General features: G+C 39.4%; 1 protein-coding gene across 1 annotated transcript in view; it reads right to left on the minus strand.

The window, feature by feature from the left end:
* Positions 1 to 9,958, minus strand: part of GPC6 (glypican 6) — a 609,430-nt gene that overhangs the window by 116,704 nt on the left and 482,768 nt on the right. The window contains exon 3 of the mRNA XM_017859220.1: positions 4,509 to 4,639. Coding sequence (XP_017714709.1) covers positions 4,509 to 4,639 — 131 coding nt within the window. The remainder of the gene's footprint in view (positions 1 to 4,508; positions 4,640 to 9,958) is intronic.

Genomic DNA, 9,958 nt, shown 5'->3' on the forward strand with positions numbered 1-9,958 from the left:
CCTCCCTCCCTTCCTCCCTCCCTCCCTCCCTTCCTTCCTTTCGATGGAGCCTTGCTCTCTTGCCTAGGCTACAGTGCAGTGGTGCAATCTTGGCTCACTGCAACCTTTGCCTCCTAGGTTCAAGAGATTCTCCTGCCTCAGTCTCCTGAGTAGCTGGGATTAACAGGTGTGCACCACCGTGCTCGGCTAATTTTTGTAGTTTTAGTAGAGACAGGGTTTCACCGTATTGTCTAGGCTGGTCTCAAACTCCTGACCTCTGGTGATCTGCCCATCCGGGCCTCCTAAAGTGCTAGAATTACAGGTGTGAACCACCATGCCCGGCCTCCCTATATTATTTCTACTCTTGATTTTAACATTTCTTACAAAGATATGTATCATATTGAAGCATATTGTTTATTAACAGCAATACTGTAATAATGTAGTTGGAAAATTTTCACAAAAATGTCTGATTTACATTCTAGTAATACAGTCCATCTGATCTCTTAAAGAATTTTTAATAGAATACTTGACCTAAACTGTAGTTAATAACAATGTATTTTATACTTGAAAATTGCTGAGAGAGTAGATTTTAAGTGTTCTCACTACAAAAAATGATAAATCTGTGAGGTATAATGCATTTGTTAATTAGCTTGATTTAACCATTTCACAATGTATACATATTTCAAAACAATCTTTTAACATCACATGTATATGCAATTTTATTTGACAAATAAAAATAAATTTAAAGAAGATAATCATTTAGTTAGCCCATTCTTTGAACTGGGCCAATTTCTTTTTTTCTTTCCTTTTTTTTTTTTCCCTTTCTAGAGCCAGGGTCTCATCCTGTCGCCCAGGCTGGAGTGCAGTGGCATAATCATAGCTCACTGTAGCCTTGACCTCTCTGGCTCAAGTGATTCTTCTACCTCAGCCTCCCAAGAAGCTGGGACTACAGGCTCATACCACCACACTGTGCTAATTTTTATTTTCTGTAGAGATGGAAGTCTCTCTGTGCTGTCTAGCCTGCTTTTGAACTCTTGGACTCAAGTGATCCTTCTGCCTCGGCCTCCCAAAATGCTGGGTTACAGGTGAGAGCCACCACACCTTGCCTCTTCTTTTAAATTAACGATTTTTATTACTTCATTAAAGATTTCTTAAATGAAACTTTTTTATGCCACTGAATTGATTCATACTAAACTGCTAGCATTGTTTTTGTGCCATCATTACAAGTGTCAATATAGCCCTGGGGAAAGGCAAATCCTGTTTGTTTTATCATAAGGAATAGTTCTGATTTCTCAGACTACTCACAATGGTCGTGGGGGTCCCTAGAACACCATGAACCCCAACTTGAGAAGTACCATTTTGATTTGCAAAGTTATTCCATAAAACCATATTATTTCTTCTAATCTAGACATTTTATAGATGAGGATGGAGCACTAAGGGACATTTCAGCACTGAGTATATATTAGGAACTTAACATTTGTCTTTGTGGTATCAGTGAGTAAACTAGACATACCTAAAATCCAGGTCCCCTGATATCTGCTCCTGTGTTCCTTTTATTAAAGATTTAGTTATTTTTCTAGGTTTGGATGGACATAGGGAACCAGTAGCAATGTAAAGGAGGAACATCTAACTGTCTAACCTCCACACTATGCCACAACTCCATCAATTTGTATGGCGGTGAGTGACATTAGTTACCCTGACTTGTTACACTACAAACCTTTGTGGGAGTGATTTCAGACATTGGATTTAATATACGTAGATGATGCTCTCAGAAATAACATTTTTTAAACTTGAAGCTGGCCTCCCAGTCATCTCTCCGTGTGAACAGGCCAACTCTCCTAAAAAAGGTGCTCTTTTAGTTTTAAGTGAAGAAATGTAACTCCACAAAGAAAGCAGGGTGCGGGAGTGAAATGACCAGCCACTCAGCAGACTCAATACAAACTGGTTGAGGATCAATAGCGTAACTATTACAGAAGCGGTTTCTTTTTTCTTTTTCTTTTTTACCTTTAAGCTCTGTTGGATTGAGAAGGCATAGTTTCTTTGCTTGAAATGGGTCCATGTCTTAACAGTTGTTTGCAGCTCACTCACCGGTGCATTTGCTTTTTTCCTTTATTATGTATTCAACAAGCATCTGCCTACACTTCCTATGTGCCAAGTGCTGGGCTATGTTCTAGCTACACAGCTGGGATTCCAGCCACTCATGGAGTTTCAGTGAGTGAAGTCAGGAGAACACTGGTAGGGAAAAGAATATCAAACAAATACATATATAATAGATGCTGTGACAGATTTCTGTGATAGAGAATTGCAAGACGGACCTACTGAAAGGTGAGAGGAGTGAAAAACATTACAGAAGAGAGAAGCTGCAAGTATACTCAAGGAACTGAGAGACAGACCATGTGGCTGAACAAGTAAACAAAAGGGCTAGTGGTATTAAACAAGGTTAGAAGGTAGGCAGGGGCCAGATAATGCAAGAGCTTGCAGGAGTTTTATTCCATTCTAAGTACAAAAGAAGTTTATTCCATTCTAAGTACAAAAGAAAGGCACAGTGGGGGACTGGGGACATGGAAGGAGGTGGGTGTGGTGCATGACCTTGTTGATATACTTGTTGATATACTTGTAGAAATACTTAGGTTACTGGATGAAGAACAAATTGGAGGGGGTTCCAGAGTGGAAGCCAGGAGACCAGTGAGGAAGCTGTCGCTTTTAGAGAAACTGAGGATCCTTGAAACAAATATATAATCAATGATAGAAACTTCCTGTTCAAATATGTCCAGGCCCTGGGGAAGGAGAAGTTTCTTCCTGTTACTTATTATTGTGTGGTGCTATGTTATGTTAATTAATTCATATAATTTCTGATCTGTTCAGTGTCTGTCTCTCTTCTTAGAAAGTAAGCTTAGGGCAGAAATGGTGCCTTGTTCCCTCCTATCCCCAGGACAAAACCATGTCTGCCACACGGATTCTCAATAAATATTTGCTGAATGAATGAATGAATGAATGGAATGAAAAGGGTAAAAAAGAATACTTGACTTGGAAAATGTATGCACATGCACCAATGGAAACAGACACCTACTTCTAAGAAGTTGTGATGGTCTCAAACTGCAGATAATTTTGTCCATGTGTTTCTCCTGTCCTATTCTCTAGAGCTGTTTTTAACATTAACAATCTTAGCACCTGATTACTTGAGGACCAATGGGATACCATGCCTCTCAAAATAACATTAATTGGTTTCTAGGCACAGATTTGAGAGGAATGGATGATTGCTATTTTTCCACAGGAAAGAAAGAAAATGGCCTTTCATGGAAACCCCAAACATGCTATTTCCCCAACAGGTGATGGTAATTTGGAGCATCCTCCTTTATACAGGCTACCCTGAGCTCATTAAAACCCCCCAAAAGGCCTATGAAACTCTAGCTCATCCAATCTCCCAGGGAGAAAAAGGGACCCAGGCCAGATTCTTTCCTCTCCTTCATCCTACCAGTTCACCCTGAAAAGCCAAAATCTAGTTTGACTCATGCTTAGCCAAGGAGACCTAGTAGGAATCCGTGGCTCTTTTTTCTGCTCTGCAAGGTCTTCCTACTACCTGCATGTCCCCTCCTGCATGATTATATTTGAAATCTCTTTCACAAAGGATTTTAAATATTAAAGAAAGCTAATCATGCAACTCTTTGCCTGACATATTTTAGTGTAAATGACTTTCAATTAAAATGCAATCACTCAGTCACCAGGTTTAAAGGACTGATACAGATTTGGTTAGTGTTTCATGAAAGGGAGACTAGTCAAGAGAACAGAAGGGCATTGTGCAGGCATCACTATGGGAGAAAAAGGTTGGTGAAGGAAGAGGCAGGAGACCCACTGCAAATTTCTCAATTTTGCTTAAGGCGGGTCCTGTTTATCTTCAACTGTATGGAAACAAAAAAAATTGTGCACCTGGCATTTGTGTTGTGCAGCTGCAAACCCAGGAGCTCTGTCTCCTATGATTTATGAAAATGTGCTACTTTTGTTCTTTTCATGTGTGCTTGACTTCATACAAAGGAGCATTTTCCCCTGAAGATTCGTTAATGAAAGTTACACCATAGTCTTAAAAGGAAGTCAGATGGGATGTTTAATTATTTACAATTGAAAATATAGAACATGTGCCTGGTCTGCACAGCCGAAGATATAATTAGAAGTTGCTAGAGACAGAACAGGGCGAGGGTGTGCAGACATTTCAAACATTAAAAAGAAAATTCCCCCCAAATTGCTCACAAATGTGAGGGATTAGTCAACATACTTGGGGCTCTCTGAAACTTTTTGGCAGCCCATAATTTCTTCGTGATTGAGTAGTTGCAAGCTAAAAAATTGCTTTCCTTCTCAATGCCATTTTGTTAGACATTTTTAATGAAGTAGCAAATTTGTGGCTCAACAGGAAAAGCTCACTGACAGCATATTAGAATTTATAAGCCCAGCCGACATATCTAGTTACTTCGTTTTTAGGTTACCGCACCTGTGTAACGTCCATGTATTGGCAGATACATTACTAATGCAAATACCTTGGCAGACACCTGCATGCTGTTTTCTTGCATGTTCATAATGGCTTCAGAAATCTTGACATCTATTGGGTCCATGACCGACTCAATGTTGAATGGCCCCTCCAGTCGCTCTGCCACCAAGAGCATTGCATCTGTTAAAATACAGGAACATGATTTATTTGCAAACTGGGAGCTCCAGGTTCCCAACCTGTGTTTAAACATTGTTAAAAGAACTGGATGAAAAATAACCGTGCATTCACGTTTTTAAATTTGCTTTCATTATAGTACAAAATGAAATAGATGACTGAATCTTAATGATTGTATTTTGTTTGAAGATTCAAAATTATTTTATATGTCTAGAACCAGGGCTGAAAATAAGACAATTAGTCCAAATGCAGAATGTTAAATATATCTACTGATTCCACATGAAGTAAAAAGAGTATTAGGTCAGGGATCAGCTGCATTTAGAAAAGGAGGTCTCACTTCTCTTCTTCTGGAGTCTGGGGAAAACTGAGAATATGAGGGAAGAAGTGCTGATTTGTGAATTTGGATGCACAAAAGTCAAGACCCAATTGAAGCATATCTACCTGTGTGAAGCATTTCTGGGTCTCTCAAGATGTATAGATCTGTCTGGATGTGATCACACTACTCAGCATTCCTTTCAGCATTTGCACTTTGATATCTTTTGGGGGACAGGGGAGCTTCTCTGATTTGGTTTTGTATATTCAAGGCCTACTATGGTACCCACCACATTATAAGCTCTCAAAAAAGTTGATGAAATTACACTGAACTGAAATGAACGCAGTATTGCTTGGAAGTATTTAGTTTTCTGTTGAAGATATCAGTTATATTCAAAGTCTGAAAGTTACTGTGGCCTGGGGGAAAAAGGACAAGTTTTTGGGTTGGATCATAAGGACTTAACATAGAGTCACAGTTCAAAGTTATGGGGTTGAAATCATCTCTGAGCAGGTTCTCTTCTTGTTTAAATTAAAACACTCTCACCTTTAGTAGAACTTATCTTCTATAGGTAAGGTGAGAAGCTGTTTGATTTGTATCATAAAGTGGGGAAGTTTCCCTTTGGTGATTTCAACGTTTCTGTTCCACACTGAACCCTGACCATGGTACTAAGCTTGCAGGTTCTGAGGCCTGCAAACTCATTTCCCCCAGCCACAATAAAAGTGCTCAAGGTAACCCTTTCCTAAGCAGGTGCCTTCTTGGCCTTGGGAAAAGGCAATCCTATTGATGACCCAGCACTATTCAACATAAAACTAAATGGCCCCATTTGCCCAAACTACCAGTTCCTATATTTCTATTCATTATCTCAATTCAATTGCCTTGTTATATAAACTAAGATAATACATTTTTGATATAAGTAGGCCCTATTTATTTTTCTTTTAATGTAGACCACTAGTCAGAATATGCTGCTTTATGTTGTTTCTTATCTGGTTTATGCCATTACTAATTTTTTAAAACACAATATAAGTAAAACATGAAATAAAATTAGATTCTCCTTTGAGGACTCCAAAGCCAGTATACATTGGCTCAAAACTTCGGGATCATCCTTAGTGAGACCTTTTGCAAGCTTAAAAATTTGCTAAGGGTAGACTTCATGTTTTTTTAATTACCCACAATAATAAGAACACTAATGACTGTTATGTTGATTAATTTCAGTAGTTCTTACTAATCAAAATACCTTTTGATAAATCATTAAACAGTGTGAATGTATGCAAATACATTGAAATACTGGATTCCTTTTACTAAAAAACACACAAATTGTTCAAATTCTTAGAAAAGCTCAGAAAAAATTGTATGTGAAACAGCTAGATAAAATAATGTGGATGCACTGACTATAATGATACATAGGTTTCTGTGAAGAATAGGAGGAAGACTGACAAAGGGCATTAATAGTGTGTTTTTGGGCTTATATTTTTCTGATGACAGAGTTGTTTGTGAAAAAAAGCTACCTGATAGAAGGCCAGATAAATCTACACAAATAACATGATGTCTAAAAGTAGAAAAAAATTTAAAAAACAAACATATTTGTATTCACATGATATAATCACCCCCATCCCCAGTTCCCTATTTTGTTCTAAATATTCATGACATGCAAGGAAAAGCAGCTTTTCAGAAAACTCCTCCAAAGTTTTTGAGGCCACTGTAAAAGGTCAGGTTCATAGCCACTGCCTGTAGAGGCCAAGTTCAAACACATGATGAGGTGACAAAGCAGTGGAAGGTCAGAGCTGTCCGCCCTGGGACTTGGAAAAGGCCTCAAAGTGAATGGTGGCTCTTCTTTGACCCCAGGCCCCAGCTGGAGAGAGGGTCTGCATGGCCCACTGAGCAGCCACGTGCATCTGTGCTTGACTGCTTTGCTTCCCACCTGCCAGGCAAGCCTGTCACCATCAGTCAAGCTCCCTGGAGGAGAACCTCCTTCCCACCTTGGGGCTGAGGAAAGCCAAGCCTCAGGACATGACACCTCAGCCTCTCTCTCAGCTCAAAGTGAAGAAAACACAAAATAACTTGGTGACATCAAGGCAGTAGTTGGTAAGCTTCTCTGAAACCAGTTAAGTCACAATATAGCATAACTTACTCCAGAGGCTGCCTTCCTGGGCTGTCTTAATTATCTCTGTGCCACTTATATTTTGAAATATTGGGAATATTATTTTTAACTCTGCTCTTGGAGCTGTTTTCTCTTGCCAATTAAATCAGGACAGTTACAGTATGTCAGCTAATGATCAGCGGATCCTTTCTGCTTACATGTCCTGTGTTGCCTGTTTTGTTTCTCCTTAAAGAAGACTGTTGCCTCCCTAAAGCAGTATGTAATTTTTATCTGGAGAATAAAATTTAGATATATTAGAAATAACTGATATATATCAGCATGAAGTGTGGATGTACATAGAGAGACACTGACTCTGTGTTAGTCTAGGGTTGGTGGGGGGCATGTAGCAGCTCCACCAGAGGTGCCCAACCAAAGGCAAGGAGCCAGGATGCGGGTAAAGCCGCGCCTCTGGGCCAAGGCCCTCTATTTGTGTAAGCATGGGGTTTCTGGTTAGGAATGAAGACTGTGGAGTCAGGTGCCCAGGTTTCAATCTAGACTCCTCCACTAAATGCCTGGGAGATAATGTACAAGTCATTTAGTTCACAAAGTCCCATTTTCTTAAACTATGCAACGGAGATTATGACAATATATGCCTCATACTAGTGGTAGGCACAATGAAACGAGATCGTGCTTGTAAAGTTATTTAGTACAATGACCAGCACAAAATTAGCTCCTAACAAAGCTTAGCTTTTATAAGTCACCACCTCCAGGCACTGTAAGGGGAAAGGAAAGGACCAATTTGTAAGATATTTTAGTGGAAGTATTGACAGCAATTGCTATGAGGAATAAGGGAGTAAAAGGCACATGGATGACTTTAAGATGCATAGCTGGTGCTCTTTTGCATGTTAAATTAATATTTTGATAATAGCTGCCTTTTGATGGATGAGTTCATTAGTGAAAGATACAAAGCTGCATTATTTTCTCATGATGTGCTTCTTTGCCAATTAAAGATGACTGCAATATCTTTGACACTCTTTTCACTGAGAGGTGGGGTTTATGTCCTGTCCTCTGAATTTGGATTGGCTCAGTGACTCCTATGACTGATAGCATGTGGTTGAAGTGACACTCTGCCAGTTTCCAGTGCTAGTATTTAAGAGACGACTTTCTGTCTCTTACAAGACTCTACTCTGAGATCACAGTGCTGGAGGGGGCATGTGTAGGGATTCCAGATGACAGTCCCAGTTGAGCCTAGATCTCCATCTTGCCAAGCTGCCAGACATATGAGCAAAGCCATCTTGAACCTTCCAGACCAGACCATCTGCCAGCTGATTACCACTTGGTGACCCCAGTCAACATCACATGGAGCAGAATAATCAACTAGTTGAGCCTTGCCTGAATATCTGGTGCACAGTGATATGCTTTGGCTGTGTCCCCACCCACATCTCATCCTGAATTGTAGTTCCCATAAACTCCATGTGTCATGGGAGAGACCTAGTGGGAGATAATTGAATCATGGGTGCAGTTATGCTGTTCTCATGACAGTGAGTGAGTTCTCATGAGATCTGATGGCTTTATAAGGGGTTTTTCCTCCCCTTTGCTCATACTTCTCCTTACCGGTGCCATGTGAAGAAGGACATGTTTGCTTCCCCTTCTGCCATGACTGTAAGTTTCCTGAGGCCTCCCCAGCCATACAGAACTGTGAATCAATTAAATCTCTTTCCTTTATAAGTCACCCAGTCTCAAGCAGTTCTTTATAACAGCATGAGAATGGACTAATACACACAGTACACTGATTTATAATAGTAGGATTGTTATTTTTAACCTGCTAAATTTGAGGATAATTTGTTTTGTGGTAAGAGGAAACTGGAACAGCCAAATGACAACATTTATAAACTACTCAGATATTTTCCCATTTTTGTTTGACAGGACCTAAATGTTCAGAATTCTAGTCAATTAATATTTGACAGATTTAGCATTTATGATGTCCCCTCTGATTACAAACATTGAGATGGTCAAGAAAAAATAAAATGTTGTCCAGAAGGGAACAGAGAATTTGCTTTAACTTCTACAAGGCATTATGGTACACCAAAGGCACACCAGCTAGCCTCAGGTGAGGAACCATATCCCCCTTGGGATGTGAGAGAGATATAGAGTAGGTTTGGAAGAAGGAAACAACTCTCATTTTTGTCTAAGTATTGACTTCATGAAGAATGAAGTCTCTTGTCACAGGGAACTAGTCATTATCTGCTATGTCTGGATGGCATTGGATTAAAAACTATCTTACTGCTGTTTTTAGTAAGGAGAATCCTGAATGTTTATGTTCCCCTACAATATAAATCTTAAGTGTGACTCAATATGACTATACATACACTTTCAATTTGCATCTTGAGAAAAAGAGACTTAAAATCAGAAATGGTTTTCCTGAATGCCACTGACTTTAACCTAGAACATAATGATTTTCAAAGTGTTTTAGACAAAGCAAGAAGATAAACTCATTTTTTAAGAATGATACGATCTTCAATGAGAACACATGGACACAGGGAGGAGAACACACACTGGAGCCTGTCGAGGGGTAAGAGGGAAGGGGAGGGAGAGCATTAGGACAAACACCTAATGCATGTGGAGCTTAAAACCTAGATGACAGGTTGATCGGTGCAGCAAACCACCAAGGCACATGTATACCTACATAACAAACCTGTACATTCTGCACATGTGTCTTGGAACTTAAAGTAAAATTTAAAAAATTTACAAAAAAGATATGTTTTTAAGATTCTCCTAGGTAGAAAAAACCTTGAAAATTCAATTCAAATAAGCTCAACTTAATCTAGTAACTATTTGTTAAGTGCCAAAGAGGGTCACTATAAATTGGTAGGGGCACAGAAGCTGTCCATGGTGCTGCCTTCATGGAGTTTAGAATCTTTTGAAGTGACATAGA

The sequence above is a fragment of the Rhinopithecus bieti genome, unplaced genomic scaffold (assembly GCF_001698545.2).
Source record: "Rhinopithecus bieti isolate Rb0 unplaced genomic scaffold, ASM169854v2 scaffold_46235, whole genome shotgun sequence".
NCBI classification, from domain to species: domain Eukaryota; kingdom Metazoa; phylum Chordata; class Mammalia; order Primates; family Cercopithecidae; genus Rhinopithecus; species Rhinopithecus bieti.